A 23,095-nucleotide genomic window follows, 5' to 3' on the forward strand; every position below is an offset into this window, starting at 1 on the left:
ACTATTGCATTGCTTACCACAATTTCAGCACATCACTTCAACCATAACAAACACTTGTTGCCATTGTGACTGCTACTTCAAAGGATAACTAGCAAACAATCAAAAAACAAGAGGAAGCCCCCATCTTCCTCCTCACTTGCTCTTGATTATTAAGGAAAGTGGAGGCTAAGAAGGAAGCAAGCCTGTGGCAGAACTGAGTTTCCTTATTTACAGTCCAGTATTGTTGCCATGTTATCTCTCAGTCCAAGGCACAGAGGGAGCACAGGCAAATGAAGAGCTGGAAAGGCCGCAAGAAATAACCTTACATTTATATTTGGATGGTTTGCAAATTCAGAGTTTTGCATCTCATCTGAGCAGCAGAATGTTGACATGGTAATTTCATCTGGATTCAAATACCAGTCTAGTACCAATCCATTTTATGAATTAAACTAGTGCCGTATTGATAGAATTTTCAGTTAACACACCCTTTTTCCTTCAAAACTGGCAAGGTTTTGTCCTTGCCTTTATGTAATATAATTTCATTGAATAGTGACATACTTTCATGGAAAATTTATCTGATGATGATATGATTTATCCTAGCATCAAGCTGAAATTCAGGGATTAATTTTGTAATTTTTATCCAGCCAAAACTGAAGACTGGATTAGAGATGAAATTCAGAATGGTTAACATGTGGACATGTTGATTCATAAGATCACCATTGTAATCAGAGTTTAAAGGTGACTAATGGCAGCTGTAACTGTTCAAAGACTTCTATTTCATTTCATGTTTGAAAGTAATTTCTCCCCATATGGTCAAAGCTGTTGCTTGTGTCTAAAATGGGCAATAGATTGCTGGTGGACTCTGGCAGGTGTGCACTTCAATATTATGCACCTCAGATTTCAAAATGATTCATCACACCCTTTGTGCTACTGTATCAAATAATGGGGTTTGAAAAAAAAATCCAAAATGTTGTGAAGTATTTTTCTATTTCACTTTCTGGTATTTGAGCCTGTAAAGAATATGCAAATCTGAGCTTTACTGAGCAGTGAAGGTGATCAGAAATAGACTTTTTTATTTGTTTAAATAAAGAGAAGTGTCTGGATCTCATGCTTTAATTGGGATTTTAAATAAACATCAACAATGTGAGAGCTGGAGCCACCTTTAGTTTTTCCTCTAAGTGCCAACCCTCCTCTGAGAGATGTTAGCAACTCCCTGAGACAGAAGCCATCAGTCACAACTAAAAGTGAAATAAGGAAGTGAGGAAGCCATGGAAGACTGCTTGCGAGAAAAGGAAATTTCATTTACAATAGCACAGAATTGATTTGGGCAGAATGGCATTGTGGGTCGTACTAAGGCTCCTATTCAGTAATGTGCAGCAGTCTGCTTCACTGACAGTGAACAGCATGATTGAGCAGGTGAAAGATTCTCATTTCCCCTGTGCCAGGAGGCTGGCTTCAGTCTGTCTATTCTGCTTTTATTAGTAACAGTACTAGCTTCCTGACTACCCCTAGCACTCATCTGCCAAACCACTCTTTTGCTGTAGCTCCTTGTGTTCTACACTGCTGCAATCCTCTCTTCTGTCCAGCTGAAGTTTCAGAAAAGAGGGGAGCAATGAGCAGGGAATTTTTTTTAAATTTGGAAACTCATGTATGAGTTCATTGTGCTGTACCAGCACAGAAGAACTGCCAGAGTTCCTAGCTACCTCAAAGCTGCTCTTGGGCAAGCTTACTTTGTGCAAAGTGGAACAGAACCTTTCTAATGAAAACTTGCTAAGTTATGCCACAGGGGCTGTGTCTCACCACTGTGAGGTCTGCATATTTCTCCTGCACAGGACTCCCACTGACTACAAAGGGATTTTTTCGGTGGGACAACACCAAAATGGAACATCCTCATTAGCAGCGATGATCAAACTAGAGTTCTGCACTAAGAAGAGAAACTGTCTGAGCAAAGTCTTGAGACAGGCTCTGTGTGCCAAGTTCTCCTGCAGTACAATCATTCACACCAGTGCTAGCAAGAATGGGCTCATCTGCATGCCGAACTGTGTGAAGCATCTCATGGCAGTACAAAGGAGATGTAAACAGAGTTTTGGGCTAATAGAAAAAGGACATGTCCTGAAGGGTGCACTATGAAAGGCAATGAACATTAGTTAGAGCATGAGAAATTCCAAATAAATGTAAGGAAAAACTTTTTTTTACCCTAAAGGTTGTCAAATACTGGAATGTGTTGCCCAGAGAGGCTGTGGAATCTCTATCCTAAGAGATGATGAAGACTTGACCGGCCAAGTGCCTGAGCTGAATAGATCTGCTTTGGGCAGTGGTGTGGACTAGATGATCTCTGAAGTTCACTTCCACTCTATGATTCTCTGTCGAGTTGAAAGGACTCATCTTGCAGTTGTACAAGGAGGAGAAAAGGAACTCCCCTTCTGATAAGTTAAGGTAGCCCCCCTCAGCAGTCACTCAGCACATCCAGTTAGCTCCTTTTAAAGTTACAGAAACTGATGGCAAAATCTCCTGCACACCTTGGTATGCAGAAACCACAACACCTATGTTCATTCACTCAGGCGCAACGGAGATGTGGCTACATCGAAAGCAGAAGCAAAGAAATACTGAATATCTTTGATCTTTGGAATACTAGACTAGAAGAAATTAATTCCTGCTCCAACCTTACTGAGTCTGGGCAACTCTTCTTCTTTTACAACTAACTTCTTGTGCTTTCATACAATATTCTGTGTCCAGTCAAAAATATCAGGCCAAGTACCTGAAAGAAGGCCTCTAAATCCTGATTTTGGTAAATGTTTTTTCTCTAGTGTTGATTTGTAGCTTTCTCAGAATCCAAGGCAGTCGCAAATTATTTGCACTGACAGAAATCAAACCTGATGTAGTCAGTTGTTTTAATGTAAATCACAGAAATAGAGAATAATTTAGATTGGAGATTATCTAGTATCTAGATTATTTAGAGATTATCTAGTACAACCTCTTGCTCAAAGCAATACAAATTTCCAGGTTAGATCATGCTGCTCAGTGCCTTTTTCCACAATCCACCATCTCTCTGAGCACCTATTTCTGTGTTTAATCACTTTTACAGTGATTTTTTTTTCTTTACATCTAGTTGGAATTTCCCCTTCTGGAACATGGGATCATTGGCACTTGCCTTTTTCCTGTGCACCTCTGAGAAGGACCTGACTTTGTCTGTTCTAAAGTTCCCTTTCATGCAGCAGCAGGAAGCAATTAGAGCTCTTCTCACTCTTTTATCTTCAAGGCTAAACAAACCTTGCTTACTTGGAATCATAAGTTATATAAGTTTCTCTCTCTGATGATGTTTCACTGTCTGCTTAGATAGTAATGGATACTTTTGTGCTACCAGAATTTAAATTCTGAATCAAGTCAGTAGTTTACAGCACCACACATGTAACAACCACATTCTTTTCTGAAGGACGTTGATCATCCTGAAGCATGGATACTCCTTATCGTCCCTACTCAGAAGGAATGAAAAGCTAAAACAAACTACCTTTACATATCCTATTATCTGTAAAACCAAAGAAAACAGAAAAAATAATCCACTCTTCTTCAGAAATATCTTACCATTGGTCCCACTGGGCCCACTGCTCCAGCTTCACCCTGTTGAGGACAGACACATATAGAACAATGACAAGGAGAATTCCTGCAGCATCTAGCAAAGGTGGCTGGTAACAAGGCCACCAAGCATTCTGGGGTAACATGGCACAGTATTAGCCTACCTTCTCCCCCTTTCTTCCTAATAATTCAGTTAAAGATCCATCAGCAGATATAATAGCTCCCGGTTCTCCCTTTTCACCCTGCAATTATCAAATTAATTTCATAGTATTTACAAATAATTTCTCAATGAATCAGAAGTCAAAGCAGCATTACTGCTGTTTGCAGCATGATGGATTAGTCATGCTGTGATATGAAACATGAAGTGATATTGATGTGAGTAGAGTAAAGCTTGACTCCGAGGGAGAAAAGGGCTGATCTTTCTTAAAATACAATAAAATACACTAAAAATATCCTCTTCCTGTAAATCTCCCTGAGATGAATAAGTACTTCTTTCATTTAAAAAAAAAGACTCCATATTGGTCTCAATAGAGTAACTATGTCAAACATGCTGTGTTCACAAGACACCTCTGTCAAAGGCAGACAAGCTATTGGTGTATTCTTGTGTACCATCAGCTTAGACACTGGTCAGGAAATCCTGCTGGAAATGTGAGATCTTGATAGAACACAAGTGTCCCAAATTTACTATCAGAAAAGCATGGATCTTCCTCTCTATATGCCTGGTATGCCTGGCATGATGTAGCCTCATTACCTTTAATGAGGGCCAATTCCCAGTGTTCAAATTATGGCCCACTGCATTCCACTTCTTCAAGGGGTAATTCCATTGAACAATGGCACAACCATGAATTATCATTGCCCGGTGTGAGCACTCTGGATCTTTCAGCTGCAACTTTCCTCCTCCTAGCTCAGGCAGCTTGGTACAATAGATTTCCCAAGATCTCTAATGGAAGAAATCTGGCTTGAAACTAAGAATTGCATTGCTGATTAAAATGACAGTCCAGATTATAGCACTTCCACTAAGCACGAAGCACTAGAACTCATTTCTTCCTGCAGGTTCTTAAATGTTTGGAGTCTTTGGAATCTGCCTGAGAAGACTTTGGAGTCTCCCTAAGGGCTGGCTTCACTGACTTTGTCTTCTGTGAGGTTTTATGGACCCGAGGTTGCAACAGAAGCATCTTGTGATTCTTAAAGTAAAATGCTCCTAGGCGTCTGTGCATCTTCATTGTGGTTGCCAGCTTCATCACTCTTGAGAATAACCTAGTGTTTACGCCACAGAAACGGCCTCAGAAACATCACTGTGCCACTGGTGGCTTCGAAATATAATGGCTTCAAAGTTTTGAGTTCCTTCCAGTGTGGACAGCAGAACCCAAATAAAAACAAAACACAAAACACAAAACAAACAACAACAAAAAACCACAAAACAAACAACCAAAAAAACCCCACAACCCAAGCCAAAAGCTGCCCCAGCGGTTTTGATGTTGAGTTGATCAGTTTATGTGCTCAGTAAAAGAACAGGAATCCTTACGACAAAAGGGGACTGGTATTTGTGGCCTGAGATATTTCCTTTTGAGCAATGATTTTTTTTCTGTGTAATGAAGATACTGTTCATCTATAAACCCATTTCAAACCATAATTAACCATTTCCAAGTCTTCCTATTACTTGTGAGAAAGTGAGGTTAGTTACAAAGAAATAGAAGAAAGTGTTTTTATTTTCCTTTTTGTAATCCTCAAGATTACAATAACTTAGATGTCCCTCTCCCCTGCTTCCTGCAGGTGGATGAGAAGGGGAAGAAAGCAGAACAACAGCTGCAATATTTACAAACTAGCAGAGTCAGTCCCTAGTAGCTTCTCAGCAGTGCTGTAAAATAAACACTCTTGTGTAGAAATAAGAGATAGAATCCTAAGGGGAGATCTTTCCAAGGAAGGGAAAACTGCAGTCTTCACTTTGTAGGCAAAGCCCTCTGTGCCAAAGGAGGAGGAAAAGATGAAGCTTTTTTAATTTGGTCTTTTGGTTAGGATCCCAGGGTGTCAGCACAGACAATCACATTATATGAAGAGGTCACAAGTTAATGTTTATGCACACTTATTCTGATAAGTGCATACTGCACTGCAGAATTTTCACACTGGGGCAGGAACAATACCTCTCAGTATTTTTTTTTTTTGTTTTAGAATTCCTTCAGTTTCCACTTAGTAAATTTTTCACATGACCTTTTCAACATCCCAGTCCCTAGTAAAATTAAAATAATTAAATTTCTAATGTAGTTAAGTATTTATCATCTAACACATTTTACAGCATGTACTTTCCCTATGTGGTTTTTCCAACCTGTTGTCCCTTGGGTCCTTGTAATCCAGGCAAACCAGTATCACCCTTTGGTCCCCGAGGGCCCTAAGCAAAAACAAGTGCATAAACCTATGGTGAGATCTGCTAAGAATATGGACCTAGGCCATTTTACTAAATGTAATTTCTAAATAACTGGAAAACTTGAACTTGAATCACTCTGTTTGCAATCTAGGAACTCTTTCAAGATTAAATTGCTGTCTGAATCATAATATTCCCTAAAACAAACATAGGGAGAATCTGTTAAAAATAAGAAAACAAAAAATGCCTGATGTTTATCACAGTGTAGAATATACACACATTCACAAAGAGAAATATGCAAACATTAAGAAGAGTGGAAATTCAGCCTAAAATTATCTATTTCTTCCCTACTCTATTCTTTCTCCCTCCACGATCATTCAGCCAGACTGATTTTCGATAGAATTTCTGAATCTATATTTCTAACAGTACTTAAAAAAATATTTTTATCTGAAATAGAGATTATAACAATACATTTGAAAATAAGATAATTTCTGTATCTGTTCTGTGGTGAAAGCATTCTACCCAGATCACATTTTATTTTTACAATCTTCCATTATCAGTGCATTCAGAAGCATTTTTTTTACCCACCAAGAACTAAATTCAAGTCTAAATGATTTCTGTACTAGTGAAGAGATACAGAAAAGACCTGAGGTAAGAACAAAAATGCGATTTTCCTGTCTGTGGAAGTTATGTAGATGACAGAAAGACTAATACTTCATTATATCACTTTCTAAATGTTATCAGATGTTTTTCAAATAAAAAGTATTTTTAAGGAGTATTTTTCCCCTTTCTTTGGCTTCCTATGCAATTCACAATACCCAGGACTTATTAAACAACCTTCTGTAGAATTTTGGGCAATTTGCCAGCATTTTGTCAACATAATTTGTCAGCTTTCCTAGTTTTCTCCTTAGTTATTCTCAGACAATAGACAAAGGATCCTGAGACCATATACCTGCATCTGAACTGTATAACAATCATAACAAGGGAAAATAACTCTATCAGATTATATAGAATATAACTATAAGAGTATGAACAATACTATATGAAGACAGAAGCCAGATAACACTACTTATATGGTGTGGCAGTCTGAGCACAGCAGGTAGGTAGCCTTGTATAAGGCACCTTTTGATATTAAGACTGCACAATGCTTCCATGGTAACACTGGTATGTTATTATAAAAAACAATATATATTTCCTAAAGAATAAAATAAAAAGTGTACGTCTTGTAGGGCTTTACTGTACCCCCTAAAGAATAATACAATTACATGTACATATGAAGATAACTTTTAGAAGTCCATTTGTTCCATTTGTTTCTCCTGAACGGCATAGGTCTTTTCCTCAAGTAGTAATTTTTCATCAGAGTCAATTACATTTAGATTTAAACTACAAACTGATTCTGACATAAGCAGAAATGCAAGATGTGCATTATCACAGTATAATTCATTTCTGGCAGAGTTAATTTCTACCACAGCTGTTGATTCCATAAAGACCTATAGTCTCCCATAGGAAAATTCGTTAGACTTTGTGTAAATTCTGTAAAATATAATTTTAAAAATATAAAAATATATTGAAAAATACTTACTTAAATCCAAGTAACATAATACTTACAGGAAATCCTGGTAGACCTGGCTTGCCATCTAGCCCCTGCAAAATGCAAAACCCCCACCTCCTTACAAACACATATTACAGACTTGCAAAACAGAGTATCCATTTTCCAGGTATTTCATAATTTGTGAATATTAACTGATCTGAAACTGGATTAAGAACCTCATACAGCCAATGCCCTACACTTCTAATTTTTTCTGGGACATTAGCATTTACTTTCCAAAACTGAAGGGACAGAGATCCAGGGAAGGCTGAAGAAAGGTGCCATTTTCCACATATGAAAGGCACGTAACCATAATTCAGCCTCCTTTGAATCTTTTCCACATTCCAGCACAGAGATCACAGTAGCGCTTCCACCTTTGCCTTTTTGCTCCTGGTCGTCTGTGGGTAGAAAATAGGGTGTGTAATAGGCTGTGAATAGAAACATGGATTTGGATTTGTACTGAGCATGTTTATGATTGTCCCCCATGTGATATCTGCAGAGAAACACTTTAGTTGTAGTTCATATCACCTTGGATAAGTATTACCCAAGCCAACCTACTTTCTTCTGTTGGGACTGTAACTCTAACAACTATAACAAACTAATGCATTTCTGCTGGGCTCATGAGCCCACTCGTCTACATTATTTTGAGAACCTGTCATCTGAGGCTTGAATGGCAACTACCTGCAGAACTCACACAGGCATCCTATTATGTCCACGTATTAGGAGAATCAGGTCTTTAGGAAACACATCAAAATACTTTCCATGAAAGCTGGCTTACCATAAACACAACTGGATGCAACCACAATATGTCATCCTGTGTGACAAGCGAAAAAGAGGCAAGCTAGCCTAACAGATAAAGGTTAAAAACTGTTATTGAAGCAAATGTCCTTCTTCCTAGTTCACTGACAGATTTAGTAAATATTTGTTTTGGGACAATTGTATTAATAGGATACAAGTTTTTTAAAAATTATGGCTATGTAGAGTGAAATTCTGCTATCAGGCACACACATTAATCAGGGATTGAATGTGAGGGAAAAAAAACAGTGCTAACGAAGAAGAAAACAAATAATATATAGAAGCAACAGTCCACAAATGGAAGTAAAGTGAAGTAAAATTCTTTGTTTTGGGGGATTCAAATTTTGTGAAGTGCAGTATACTGTAGACTTCCAGGCAAGTTTGAGTAAAGTCCGCAGCCTGGAAAAGGTAGATTTCTCTTTGGATAGAGTCCTAGGAATTTGAATCCAGTCCTAGGAATTTGAAATAGTTACAATGAAGCATTCAGAATTTAAAACATTTGGTTGAATTATTTTGCTGCTATACTTCTAGCTGCAAAACAGAACCTGAAATTTCACATTCTGTTGTTCTCTCATGAAATTTTCAGCTTTTCATCCACAGCTATAATAGTTGTGAGACTAAACTCATGTACAGGAGCCAAGCATTCCTAGTTGCAGTCTCAAGCAGAAATGAGCAAAGCACCTCATCCCAACATTTTATGACTAGAAAAAAAAAAAAGGAAGAAATGCTATGTAAATCTTGTGTCCAGTTTTTGCATCGGTTCCACATTTCTGTTATTCTGGGCGTATAGTTCAGGTTCAGAGGTAAGCCAATTCCTTTTTTTCATATAAATGTGTAGAAGCTATTAGTTCATGCAGAATTCAGTTCTGCCTTGAAGTATTTCGACAGAGCTTAGTGTTGAATTTAGCAGGAACACAATTCTAAAGGATAGGGAACTCAGCTCTCGCTGATACTTAAAAGGAGACAGTGAAGATAGAACAAACCTGAAGATTTAATCAAGCAGCATATACTCACTGGAGGCCCAAGAAGTCCTTTAATTCCAGTAAAGTTAAAATTGCCATCTGTATTATTGAGCAGCAGCTAAAAAAGTGGTTAAGGAAAAGGTTATTTCAAATACCAATTTGATTATCTAGGTCACACATGCATTTTTAGACATGTATAGACACTTAAAGCATTCCTTTCTAACTATGGGGAGAAAAACACAAATAAGGCCACAGAAAAGGCTCCCTATTTCTAATTTTTGTTATATTAATAAGTTTGAAGCTACCCCTGCTTCTAATAGGTGGTTTGACCATATGGCCTCCAGAGGTCACTTCCAGTTATCTTATGAGTCTCTGAATATTTTTTTTCTAAACTAGGATGTCAAGAATGACACAAAAGAGGACAGACCTGCTTGTTCACATCATATATCCTGTCCTACCCTGCCCTACCCTACCCTGTACTCTATAATCTGAGCAGTGTGTGGTCAGCTTCCTATACTTTGAGGTTATGTTGGCATCATGATTCAGGCAGCTAAAGCCTGTTGCTTTTACTGGGTGCTGCTAACTGTTCCCTGTCCTCATGTGCCACAAAAACCACTGGAAAACTGTAAAATAAAAAGACAGTTTAAGTCCTGCAGGCAGCACTCCATCTCCCAGTCTGCATGAACTCTCTGCTGCATTACTCCAGGCGTGGCACAATGCTGTTGGTACCACTGTATTTCCAGCTCTATATGGCCCAGAAAGGGAACAGCACATGGGCTGTTACAGTAATTACAGTAATAAAAGGGTTCTGCTGCTGCAATTGTTCTTCTTTATCTACAGCTGGTGGCAGAAATCCAGGAGCCCTGGGTTTACACTGTCTTTTCATTGTGGATTTACTCAGTATTCATTCTTTTTGGGCTCAATCCAAACTTTATTGAAGTCAGTGGAAAGAATCCCAAAGGCTTTGCTAAGCTTGGGATCAGGCACTTTGTGAATTTTATAGATAAGTGTTTAGCTGCAAATGGAAATTGTGGTTGGAAGTCAGAAAACTGTCCACAGGATCTTGGATCCTAAGATTCTGGATGGATACTCAGTAAATTCAAAAAAAAAACCCAGCTCTTTTGGGACTGGTTATGTGGCCTATGGGATGCCAATTTATGAAATATTTGATATAAGTAGCAGAAGCCTAAGTGAAAGCCTAGTTGTTTCACTCAACAAAAAAATGTTATGTGCAGCTTAGCTTTATGATAATGTTGGTGCTCATCTCCCCTAACACAGATTTCTCATCTAGGCATATTTCCTTCTTGCAATTACAAATCACTTCTTACTGCTGTTATATGCATTCCTATGGACGAGTTCCTATTTTAGGCACCTTCAGCTCTCAGGAAGAATTTTGTGCATCCACTCACAGCTTCTCCAGATCTTAGTGTCATATCAAGCCAATTGAAAGGATTTTTATTGTCAGTTTGAAATAGGATTCATCCTAATCTGTAGCCTTAATCACTGATAACTAGTATTGTTTTTGCAAAGGCTCATGCACACAAAACAAAACTGACTGGAAATATACAGGCAGCTAAAGGATATTAGCCAGTTTTTATGAGCTTCTAGCACTTTACCCTTTCATCCATTTGGCTGTTGCTTCCAGAACAGTCTGTGCTCTGGTTTGTGTAGTGGACACATTTCAGAAAACAACATATTTTCTCTTATATACTAATGTGTCTCAGGTGCCTTGCTTTGTTAAACATTTCCAGTTTTGTATTTCTCTGTTGATTTTTATTTAATGTTCACAAATCCTGCAGAATCACCTGGAGAATTTGTGAGCAGCTCTCAATATGACCCTGCAATTCTTGTATGTAAGCTATTCACCCATTTTCCTTCCTATTTCATCTTTTCAAAACAAATCCATTTGATATAGAGACATACTGAGATTTTTTGTTTTGAGGAGGAGACTTACAAGCGGAACATTAACAGCAGAATTCCCAGTTTGTTAACTGCTTGTGCCATCTTCACTGTAAGATGAGTTGCAGAGACTTTAATGCTTGACAAACATGCTTACCTCAGGTATTGCTATGATTGGTCCTGGTGGTCCTGGGGGTCCAGGTGGTCCCACAATACTGTTCCCATCCTGCCCTGGTTCACCCTATTTCAAAAACATTACAGGTAGAAAACCCATTTACTAAGTAGTACATTTCACACAGGTTTCTCAGAAAGAATGAAATCCACACAATCTCACCTGAGGTCCTTGGTCACCCTTCTCCCCCTTTGGACCCTGCAAGTGATTAAAAAAAAGAAAAAAAAAATCACCATAAATGATTTAGAATGAAAACTTATGAAAATATGCTTTCTCTAGCTTCAAAAAAGCACAACAGCAAAATGCAGGTACAGAATTATCAATCCCCAGTTCTCTCAAACCACACATAGGGCCAGCTGGTTTCAGCTCAGACCCTCTGAGTATTTGATGTTTAAAAGTATTTCCCAGCACTTTTGACAGAGTTCACAGATGATCAGAAGCAAATGGGCATACAACATGTAAATTAGTTGGGGATTAATTCAACAGGCCTTTCTTTCTCTGCACCACAAACAGCTATGCCTGGATGTTCATCCTTTTTCAGCATTAACCACCTTGGTTGTGTCTGGGATTACCCAGTGGACCAGGTAGGGAAACACTGGTGAGCCAAACAGTCATTTTTCTGGCAGGTTATTTCTAAGCTGGATCAGCCCCTTGATTCAACTCACTGTGCTGGGGATGCAGACAGCTTGTCTGACATGAGTGAGAGGATGGTGGCAGGGTCTGAGATGTAGGACTTCTGAGCTAAAGAACTCTGTAATCCTTATGGCTCTTAAGCATGAGAAGTAAATTAAAAACACCTATAAGCCTGCTGTCTTCCCTCTAAATAAAAGCAGATCTGGTTTCCGAATAATTAAAAGCAAAAGGAGCATCAAAGAATTGGAGCTAGCCTCTGGAGATAACTATATCACTTCTGATTGATGAGGGAGGCAAGGGCAAGGGACACTGTTGCCGTAGCTGGTGGCTAAGGTAACTGCTCCAGGTTAAGTAGGGCAAATCCAGGCCCATCTCTCTACATGCTGCTAGCAAGCAGTTACATCGCTTGCTGATCCTTAAGACGTAGGGTTGGGAGTCAGTATGTGTTAAGTGATCACAAATTATGACAGTTTTACCACATCTCCAGGATGTCCAGCAATGCCAGGAAAGCCTGGCTGTCCATCTGAACCTGGCACTCCCTGCCACAACAAATATATTGTTATTTTCTTCAGTTTCATACAAGCAGGAGGCTTGGGAGCCACAGTATGGTACTGAATGGAATACAAGACAGGTTTAGGGGGGGCTCCACAGAGTCAGCATCATTTTATCAGACATCTACTCTCCCCACTCTTGTTTTCCCCTCTCCAAAGCAGTTTTTGTTTGTTTGTGGTTTTGTTTGTTTGTTTTATTTGGTTTTGGGTTTGGTTTTTGCTTCTGTTTTTTTTAATGCTGCTTCAATCATTCTTCTCCACTACTTCCACCTCTGCTTAGCAAAAAGGTGAATTCTGTTGCTTTTCCCCAAGATACATTTTGTGGGTTATTTCCATCCTTTAGTTAAGTGACTCTGGAGAAAGAGGAGGGAGAGGCATTGAATGTTGACCAGGGATGGTATGTGGATCACAAAGTTTGATAGCCCCTGCTCTAGTTTAATGCAGGATTGCATATTACTGCTAAGAATCTGATACTCTGTTCTATGGGGAAAATAAAAGTATCACTTGGCAATGTTCTTGCATCTTTTTTTCTCTGTGTCATATCAAAGGAAATTCAAAGGAAAGGATCAAAGGAAATTACACAGAACAGCCTGATGATTAATCTAAGTGACAGATTACTCCTGTTTTGTTTTAGTGGTGGGACTATTTTTCTTTGCTTATTTGGATGGTGAGGTAGGTTTTTTTGGTTGCTTTTTGTTGTTTGTTTGTTTGTTTGTTGTGTTTGGGTTTTTTTTTTGGGGGGGGTAGATAATTGGGGGGAGTGTTTGAGTGTTTTTTTGTTTTCTTTTTGTCTTCAGGAAAATGCTGGTTTGTTTCTTACTTTTTGTTCTGTTTCAAGTAAATATTTTTGGGCTTTTACAGTAGATAGTACCATGAAAATCTAGTGGACAGACAATTCCATTAGAAGGTCAGCTTAGTAACTGCAAAAAGTTAAACTGAATACAAGAAATTGTTATGAAAGGCACAAGAAGATAACAAAGAACATTACTATGCCACATACTTATTGTATGCCTATAACTTGAATTCTGTGCACTGGCTTGTTCACATTTTACGTGTTGAAAAGGATCTAGTGGAACTAGAAAAACTTCAGAAAAGGACAATGGGAATAATGGAAGGTGTGAAAGGGCATTTATATGGTGTAAGACATGACTCTTTAGCTTGGAAAAGAGACAAATGAGGAAGTGGGTGAAGAATATTTTAGAGGCTTCTAAAAGGGGATAGTAGTTAAAGACTCACAATTCTTATAGAAGAAATAGTGGGCATCAAATAAAATAGCTAGAAGAAGTTCATGGGTTGTGTAGTCAAGTTGCCAGAGCACCTTTCCTCAAGGTCCTGTGAATTGTAGAAGTTTGCATGAGTTCCAGAGGAGACATCAAGATCACTTGAAGAGATCTAATTGTGGTTCAGACACCATTCCTAGATGAGAAAGTCTCTGAGTCACAAAGTTTTGGAGTCTCAGGAGAACTATGATGTGATACTTGCCCTTTTATAAGGTCAAATTGTATCTGAGCATCTGCTCTAACTACATAATCTTTTGGCATCGTTGGAGACAGGATACAGGGATGGATGGGTGTGTCACAACGAAAGCATTGAGAATTATGTAATACTCTACAGGAGTGTTTTAAAGAACAACAGAATTTCAAATCATCCAAAGTCAAATGGTCTTCTCTGCTGCATTTCTGGTGTGATAGACAAAATTTGAATTAACAGTTTTAATTAACTTAATTTATTAATTTAGTTTAATTAATTTTAATTAAAAGGACACAAAATCCTCTCTCTTCTTATGCCTTTCTACAGAACCACCAGCTGTCCTGGTTTTGTTAAAAACAAGACCATTTCTCTTTTAGTGATTTTTCTTTCAGCTAAGTTCTAGGTGGCTGTACTTTTCTGAGTTTTAGCCTGCATGTTTTTTCCTAGGATGCTGTACTTGGTGCTGATAAGAGATGAACGGAATGCTGAAGAGGCTCATGTTTAGATTTATTACTATGGTAGCCAAGAAAGACTGACAAGTTTTCCCACATTCTGTTGTGAGAGGGGCGTCTTTAAGGAGGGGTGGATGGAACAGGTGACTAGAACCGACCAACTAAAGTATTCCATCCCGTAACCATCATACCCCCTATATAAGAGGGTGATCACGAGCATCACTCGCTCTTCGATCATGGCCAGCATCTAGAGAGGACCCTGCCAGTCTGCCTGTGATCTACAGGCCTCAGGCCCTGCATCCCTGCAACCAGGTTCTGGTTTGCTGTGAAGTCCCACCCATGACTTCCAGGGGCCTGAGCTGCACCTGCTGGAGCCACGCCAGCTCTACAAACCCAGCTCTGCCGCTGCTGGAGTGACGCCAGCTTCACACCGAGCATTCAAGATTGATTTTGTATATTTTGCATATATTCTTTATTTATTAGTAGCATTAGTAAAACCCTTTAAAACTCTCCAACTTGAAGTCTAAGTCTCTCTTCCTTTCCTCTTATCTTTTCTATCATCTTTCCAATCTAAAGGAAAGGGGTGGCAGGAAGTGAGGGGATAACAGGGAGCATCTGCCATGGTTTATTGCTGCCTTGCCTTAAACCTTGACAACAGCATAAAAAATTTAAAGGGTCCACTTCATTAAGAAAATATATTCTTAGTGCTATTTCTGTGTGTGTTTGTTTGTTTGTTTGTTTGCTTTCTGTGATCAGCAAAGCATGTGGCTCAGGAATAAAAACTCCGTTTATTAAGTTAAAGTAGAATTTCTGAAGCACTGTAATTTTAATTTTATAGACAAGTGCAAGATAAAAGGTGTCTCTGAATGCTAATGACATTTAGGCACCTAAGCACCTGACTAGTAAAAATGGTACATGGTACATGGTACTGGGGCCAATATTATTCAATATATTCATTAACGATTTAGACGAGGGAATAGAGTGTACTATCAGCAAGTATGCTGATGACACTAAGCTGAGAGGAGTGGCTGACATGCCAGAAGGCTGTGCTGCCATCCAGTGGGACCTGGACAGGCTGGAGAGTTGGGCGAGGAATAACCTGATGAAATTTAACAAGGGAAAGTGTAGAGTCCTGCATCTGGACAGGAACAAACCCAGGTTCCAGTATAGGTTGGGAAATTACATATTAGAGAGCAGTGTAGGGGAAAAGGACCTGGGGGTCCTGGTGGACAACAGGATGACCATGAGCCAGCACTGTGCCCTTGTGGCCAGGAAGGCCAATGGCATCCTGGGGTGTATTAGAAGGGGGGTGGTTAGTAGATCGAGAGAGGTCCTCCTTCCCCTCTACTCCGCCCTGGTGAGACCACATCTGGAATATTGTGTCCAATTCTGGGCCCCTCAGTTCAAGAAGGAAAGGGAACTGCTGGAGAGGGTCCAGCGTAAGGCAACGAAGATGATTAAGGGAGCGGAGCACCTCCCTTATGAAGAAAGGCTGAGGGAGCTGGGTCTCTTTAGTTTGGAGAAGAGGAGACTAAGGGGGGACCTTATCAATGTTTATAAATATATAAAGGGTGAGTGCCATGCGGATGGAGCCAGGCTCTTCTCGGTGGCAAACAATGATAGGACAAGGGGTAATGGGATCAAGCTGGAACACAAGAGATTCCACTTAAATTTGAGAAAAAACTTCTCAGTGAGGGTGACAGAGCACTGGAACAGGCTGCCCAGGGAGGTTGTGGAGTCTCCTTCTCTGGAGACATTCAAAACCTGCCTGGACATGTTCCTGTGCGACCTCACCTAGGTGTTCCTGTGCGACCTCACCTAGGTGTTCCTGCTCCAGCAGGGGGATTGGACTAGATGATCTTTTGAGGTCCCTTCCAATCCCAGACATACTGTGATACTGTGTGACTTAAGTCTCTTCAGTGCTTGTGGAAGATAGTATATGTCTATCTTCAGCAAAGCTAATTGGGCAGAGGAAATAACCTTGGACCAACAGCATTTCTGCAACAGAATGTTATCATTTAAGGCATGTTGGTACCAGCAGATCAGCTTCCTACTTTTACAAATGCTGAATAGTTTTTCCAATTGCTTTTTCCAATTAAATTTAATTTGGAAGAGAAGATCCAGGATAAGTAATCTGTTTTACTGTAAGATGTTTCACTATAAATAACGTATCCAGAGACATCTTTATTTCTAACTCCCTCTGTATTTTAAGGATGTTGCTAATTGCGCAAATATAAGAGGAATAAGATATTTTTTAATCTGAGAATTGGCAATACTATTTTAAATAGCACTGTAGTCACTCCACTTACAATATGTGCATGTTTTAAATTTACCTGCCACAGCAACAATAATAATTACTGGAATAGACAACAAACCAAAACACTTGTATGTTTAATAATTAAGAAAATAATCTGTAGCCTTAAATGGATTACAAAGAAGAGTTAAATGACTGTGTTATGCATCAATGCATCATCTTTAATTATCATGCTGAGAAGTAACTCTGAAAAAGGGCAACACTCAAAATATGTACAGCAGATGGAATTTATGGCAACTAGAGTCCTGATACAGTGTTTTTTTAAAAAAAATAAACAAGCAGATGCTGCTAGAAGACTGTGATAATACTCTTGTAAATATTCAGCAAGCAGAAGGGTAGATTCATAATGGCTTTTATCTTGTTTCTGAGGAACTCTTGATTTCAGTGCTGTCCCATATGCAAGAGAAGCTTTTGTTTTGCTTCTGATATTATTTTATTTTATTTTATTTTATTTTATTTTATTTTATTTTATTTTATTTTATTTTATATTTTATTTTATTGTCAATTTTCTATCTGTCCCAGCACCGCCCTCTGCTGGCTTATGCCTGCAAAAGCCATGCAAGTCAGATAGGGACTGGTAAAAAGCAGCACACGTGTAAGAAGCTTTGGAGTGTGCTCCAAGAGGAGTCCAGACCAGAACAGACAGGAATAATGATAGGGGAGATTGGAGAGGAAAGAATGGACTACAGCTCCAATCATTTCAGTACTAACATCATGTAAAAAAGTGTAAACTGTCAGGTTTCCCTGGCAACAGGGTCTCGTGTCCAGAAGCTGCACTGATCCAGAGCAGCAGGTCTAGGATTCTCACTGATGCATAGGATGAGCTAGACAGCAGGGGCAAGTTACAGCTTGAGAGGTACAGGTTGCACATCAGGGAAACTGTTTTTCTAAAGAGGGTAGTGAAATACCAGAGCAAGATACCCACAGATTATTTGGAACCTCGCTGGAGATACTGAAAGCTCAGTGATACAAAACCATTGCTGATGTAATCTAATGTTGGTGTATCGAGTGTGATATTGGACTAGATGACCTTTGGAGGTCCTTACAGCCACCATTTCTATAATCTTGTCCCTCCCGACTGGGAGGTGTGGGTTAGGAGGAGCCTGGGCTGCAGGATGATGGTCAGGTTCTAGCACAAAAATAGGCAACAGTGGCCTCTACTGTACCACAGACATATATCACGGGGAGAGTGCTCTGGTGTGGGGTGCTAGCTACACACCATGATATTAAGGAGTAGGAGGGCATGTGGAACTTAGTTTTTTATATAAGCTTTGCTGATTTTCATTTTTGTTGTGCTGAAAGTGTAAACGGCCTCAAAAGCAGCATGGCGTCATGTACCTGAGGATTTTAAATGCAATTTTAACCTTATTTTAAATGAAGTCTTAAGCAACATGTTCTACTGACTCCTGATTATCACAATTCAACTGAGAAAGGGTTCTGTTTTTCCAGAGAAGCTTCCCTGGGCTTTAATATGTTGACAGAGCAAGAAATATTCATTATCCCTTGACTGCACTAAGAGAAGAAAGGAATCTAAGAGGAAGAAATGACTGAGGTTCTAGATCAAGTTTAATTAATTTCCCACGTTTGAACCTGGTGGACCAGTGTTGCCTCTTTCTCCCTAAAATGGAAGCATAGTAGGGCTGAGATGTCAAAGTCAACAGCAATTGCAAGGATTTTTTATGTTACTTTTCTTACAAACAAAGGGACCGATTGAAGTAAAATGATTAGCAAAAACAGGGCATACATTTGTGAATTGGTTCTGGAGATTTAACCTCCCAGTTGCCACACACATCTTAGTGGTTGTGGTCACCACATGTTATTTTTGCTGAGCATCTGCCAAGCCACATGATTGAAATCTTCATTTTGGTGTCTGAAATTAGCACATGGTAACATTCCCCAGATCTACCAATGCCACAATAACCTTGAGCCTCCACAAATGACTCACCATCTTCCTTCAACACAGTTAACTCCGCCTCCCCTACTCTACTGCTCTCCTCACCTACCCAGCCACTGTGCCATACCATAAGAAATGCAGTGAGTGCTGCCCTGTTTCATCTTTGGGACTGATTCTGATGTACTCTAGCTCTGAACAGACATGATTCCTTCTTTTAATTACAGACAGAGAATGGGCAATTTAGTTTTTATCATTCGAGATAGAGAATATAAACAGGATTAAAACAGCAATAAATCAGAGCCATTGCCTCAAACATTATGTTATACTTACTGTCTTTTAGGAGTGCTTATATTCATGAATGCAAGAAGACTGTAGGCTGTTTTTTAATGAAAACAGCTTTTTATAACAATAAAAGTGAAAGCAAAATTTGGTTCTACACTTATTTGCTAGGAAAGAGAGAAAACTTGGATCACAGTGGGACTTCTCTGACATCTCTACTAGTCTGGGTTTTTTGAAGGATGAAGGATATATGAAACATAACTGTACCTTAAACTCTTCATGATGCATTAACTTTTGGGTTTAGAAGTGGGTGGTTGTTGTATTTTGCCACTGTTGCCTAGTGAAGTCATTTACAATCATGAAAAGTGGGTGTAAAATTCATCCCCATGAGAATGATAGTTTATTATGACCACTTTATATTAGTCTTGCTGTAGTGTACCTGATTTTGTAAGATGTCAGGCAATAGTATGTTCCTTTCTATGTCTCCATGACCTTGGGGATAAATGACTCAATATTATACAAATAAATTTTAGTGTAGGTTGTTGTGAAGTCTCTTGGCCAAGGCTTATGACTATCTTTTCAGTCCCAGTTCAGTTCTTAAATCCTAGGAATTGTGCTACCTCAATTTCTGAAGACTTTTGGAAACATTATTTCCACAATATATTAGAAACAAAATCTATAGTTAAGAGCAGAGAATAAGGCTTTAACAAAAACATGTCATTTCAGAGACTTGGCACATACTCATGTCCGGAAAGTAGCATTGTGTGAGAGCATGACTATTCTAGTCTCTCTTTTGCAGTACCATTTTACCAAAACAAGCTTTCCAAATACTTGATTTTTTCACTCATAAGTAATGCTGTCCTCCAGCATTAACAGGAGTAGTACCCAATGGAAGGGTTTCTCTCAGCTCTATAACCTCAGCTCTATCAATTCTAGACACAGGGGACTGACCAGATCTTTGATTGCTGTCGGTCTGTGAAACAGATGCATGCAGTTATTGCTGGCAATGCACTTTCTAGGTAGTCAGTGACCTGTGCTGTGCATGTTCAGGTGTAAATTTTAGGAAGAGAGGTTGGCAGGCCCCACCTATTGTTTTCCATTTCCTGCTCCCTCAATGTTAGATTTTTTTAACTTCACATTTAAGGTGATGAGAAGTTGTAGTCATGCTGTACTATTAACCTGAGTGGTAATTAAGCTTTACATAGGAACATAAAAAGCCTGTCTAGGGCCCCATTCTGTGAATCCGCCCTTTTTTTCCTCTGTTTTTTCATCTCTCAATTTTTTCCCTCATGGGTTACGTAACCAATACCAGCATCAAAGTGGAAAAATTTAGTGACTACTGAGGTCAAATCAAAACCAAGGCAAAGTAGTCATGACATCTCCCTTCTTCCCATCAGCACCTTGCAGAACTTTTTCATATAACTTTCTGGGATCACGCCAGAAGGTCTCTTCCTGCAAGTTTCTCTTTCTCTTAGAAACCAGAATGATGTATAAATGAGCGTCAGAGAGAAACTGCTAAATGTCCTAAAAAACTTAAACAAAAATGCCATGTTACACTGTGGGTTTCTTAGAAGACCAAGGACATGTAGTGAGCAATCCAGACACTTTAGATATGAACTTCATTAGCCTGTAAAGTGCAGGCCTCAAGGATGCAGCAAGGTTAATCATGGTTGAAGAAATGCTGATACAAGCTTATGCAGCAGAAAAATGAGGAAGAGAGGCAAGTGTACATGGCTGAAGCCAGTCTGAAAAGCAGGATGCCATGGGGGAAGCTGGTGCTCGCAAGCAAAGAAGACTGAGCTAGCAGAAATGGTTTAAGGACACACGAACAGCTCATTAACAGTGCATGCAACCAATCAGATTTTAGCTATCGCATGATAAGGGAGCAAATAGCGTATGTAAGTCTGGTGATTCTGCTAATAAAGTTACTACTGTCTGATCATATTGATCATGTGACTAGTCCGTGACTTCCGCATCGACATTACACCAAGTGCCTTGGAATGTAGCAGCACAGATGGTATTTACTCACTCTTCTGGTGTGGATGTGAAATAACTATATTAATATACATTCTGAGTGGATACACAGTGTATATGCGAAAAATAATTGTCACATACTTAGACAGTATATAAATGTTAAACAAAAACTCTTTTCTTAAGACAAATGCAGGGAATATAGAAGTTAAAAAAATATATATACAAAAGCAGAATATGTTAGCTTTCAAGTGTTCCTTGTTACATAGGGTACCTTTGGTCCTAATGGCCCACGCTGTCCCTGTCTTTCTGCAGATCCCTATGAAATCACACTGAAATTATTGGTAAATCCACACAGCAATTCATGACAAATTTTCTCAGAAAAAAACCTAATTCATAACCACAAGTTTTGAAACAACAATATTGGAGATCGGTTGTGTAAACAAAATTAATCAAATGTAAGCATTTTTTTAGATTTATTGTTCTAATAAATATGGCCTTGCTCTACATTATCATGTAAATGTCTGAAGTTTTTTTTTCTTACAAAGAAAACTTTAATCTTGTCTTTGCGTACTATACATATTTTCAGAAAACATTACAAATAAAGTTATCCAAGTGCAGTTGTTACAAGAGATTGTTTTCAGTTGCTTACAATTTTTTGAATTTGCCTCCTTGGCTAAAATTAAGATATGTTACCACTTTAGAGGCAATACCATATTGTCTTCCTAGGTTTAAAAGTAGCTTGAAACAAACATTCGGGGACGCAAATTCCTCTCTTGTCTCTATATGATGACATGAGTTGTAAAGTACAATTATGACTCTTTGATGGTAAAATGAACAACTGTTTCTTATTGATCATTTCAGAAAGTTGAATGAAAAAAAATAATTCAAAAAGTGATTGAGTTACCTTCATCTGGAACATGAAGACACTAATAAACCAAACACCAACAAAATTTTACACTGATTTGTAGAGAAGGGAGAATAGAAACCTGGAAATGATAGCTGAGCCTACAGGTGAAATAAATTTGATACTTCTACTTCAAAACATAACAACTACTTTCTTACAAAAGATTACTAAAAAATTAAACAGATAAAAATATAGTGCAAATAAATGTAATTTATTTCCTAGCAGCTGCTTTGAGTTAGAGGCCTCTTAGAAGCAGATACTCTGTTTTCACTCAACACAATCAGAAACCTCTGGAGTTGTCATAGAGTGTAACTGGTTCATAATGCTTTAATGCAGTATCAGTAAGTATGCATAATAATTTTAATGATTACGGGGAAGTTCTTATGTGCCTTCTTTACTGACCCAAACTTTGTGGAGTGAGTAATCAGTAACAGGAAAATGAAATTCCAGGATTTTGTTCAGATGCAGTAAGACATGTTTTCAATACTTATAGCTGAGTGACTTGGAAGCCATGCTTGTTATAAAACCAAAACTGAGAGTAAGGCTTTCAGTTAGGCAGGTCAGAATGGGCAATTTGGGAACTGGTTTTGGACATCTCATTTTGGACAGCTAATGAATTCTATTCTTATTTTTGTAACTCTATTTTTTCCTCCACTTTTTTTTAGTATCTAGGAATAGTTATATGAGAGGGAAAAGGTCTCTAAGACACTAAACTGAGTCAGGTATAACTTCAGTGACTCACAATTACTAGTACTTTAAATCATCACAGTAAATAGCTTCTCAAACTCATTCCTGTCTCCAGTCTTCATATCTGGTGATTCATGGAATCATAGAAACAGGGTTGTATAGGGCCTCTGAGGACCACCTAATCCAGGCATCCCTTTGAAGTAGAACTGTCGCCGGCTCCAGATCAGGTCAGTCATGGCTCTGTCCAGTGAAGTCTTGAAACATCCAAGAACAGGCTTCCACAATCACCCTGGACAAATTGCCACAGTTCTGCACCAACCTCCAACAGGTTTCTACTAAGGTTTAGCCTGAACATATCAAGCTGCAAATTGTGACCACTGTCCTCTGTTGCACCATCTGACACTACACAATTGCCCCTCAAAGACTCGCAAGCTGCTGTTAGATCATGCCTTTGTCTACTTTTTTTTGACAAACTAAACCATTTGACCTCCTTCAGCCTCTCCTCGCTGAGAACTCATGCCATCTATACAGGTCTCTGCTGGACTGTCACTGTCTTCTCCACATCCTTCTTGAAGTGAAGTACAAAAAAATGGATTCAGTATTTCAGTGC

General features: G+C 38.9%; 1 protein-coding gene across 25 annotated transcripts in view; it reads right to left on the reverse strand.

The window, feature by feature from the left end:
• Positions 1-23,095, reverse strand: part of COL15A1 (collagen type XV alpha 1 chain) — a 132,804-nt gene that overhangs the window by 24,519 nt on the left and 85,190 nt on the right. For 15 of the 25 annotated variants that reach the window (XM_065052188.1, XM_005510178.4, XM_065052195.1 and 12 more), the window contains 8 exons: positions 21,166-21,210; positions 11,490-11,525; positions 11,313-11,396; positions 9,309-9,374; positions 7,520-7,555; positions 5,876-5,938; positions 3,717-3,794; positions 3,562-3,597 (listed from right to left, as the gene is read on the reverse strand). In XM_065052188.1, the coding sequence (XP_064908260.1) occupies positions 3,562-3,597; positions 3,717-3,794; positions 5,876-5,938; positions 7,520-7,555; positions 9,309-9,374; positions 11,313-11,396; positions 11,490-11,525; positions 21,166-21,210 (444 nt within the window). The remainder of the gene's footprint in view (positions 1-3,561; positions 3,598-3,716; positions 3,795-5,875; positions 5,939-7,519; positions 7,556-9,308; positions 9,375-11,312; positions 11,397-11,489; positions 11,526-21,165; positions 21,211-23,095) is intronic. The other 10 variants (XM_065052189.1, XM_065052186.1, XM_065052183.1 and 7 more) reach the window with 2 other exon arrangements.

The sequence above is a fragment of the Columba livia genome, chromosome 2 (assembly GCF_036013475.1).
Source record: "Columba livia isolate bColLiv1 breed racing homer chromosome 2, bColLiv1.pat.W.v2, whole genome shotgun sequence".
Taxonomy (NCBI): domain Eukaryota; kingdom Metazoa; phylum Chordata; class Aves; order Columbiformes; family Columbidae; genus Columba; species Columba livia.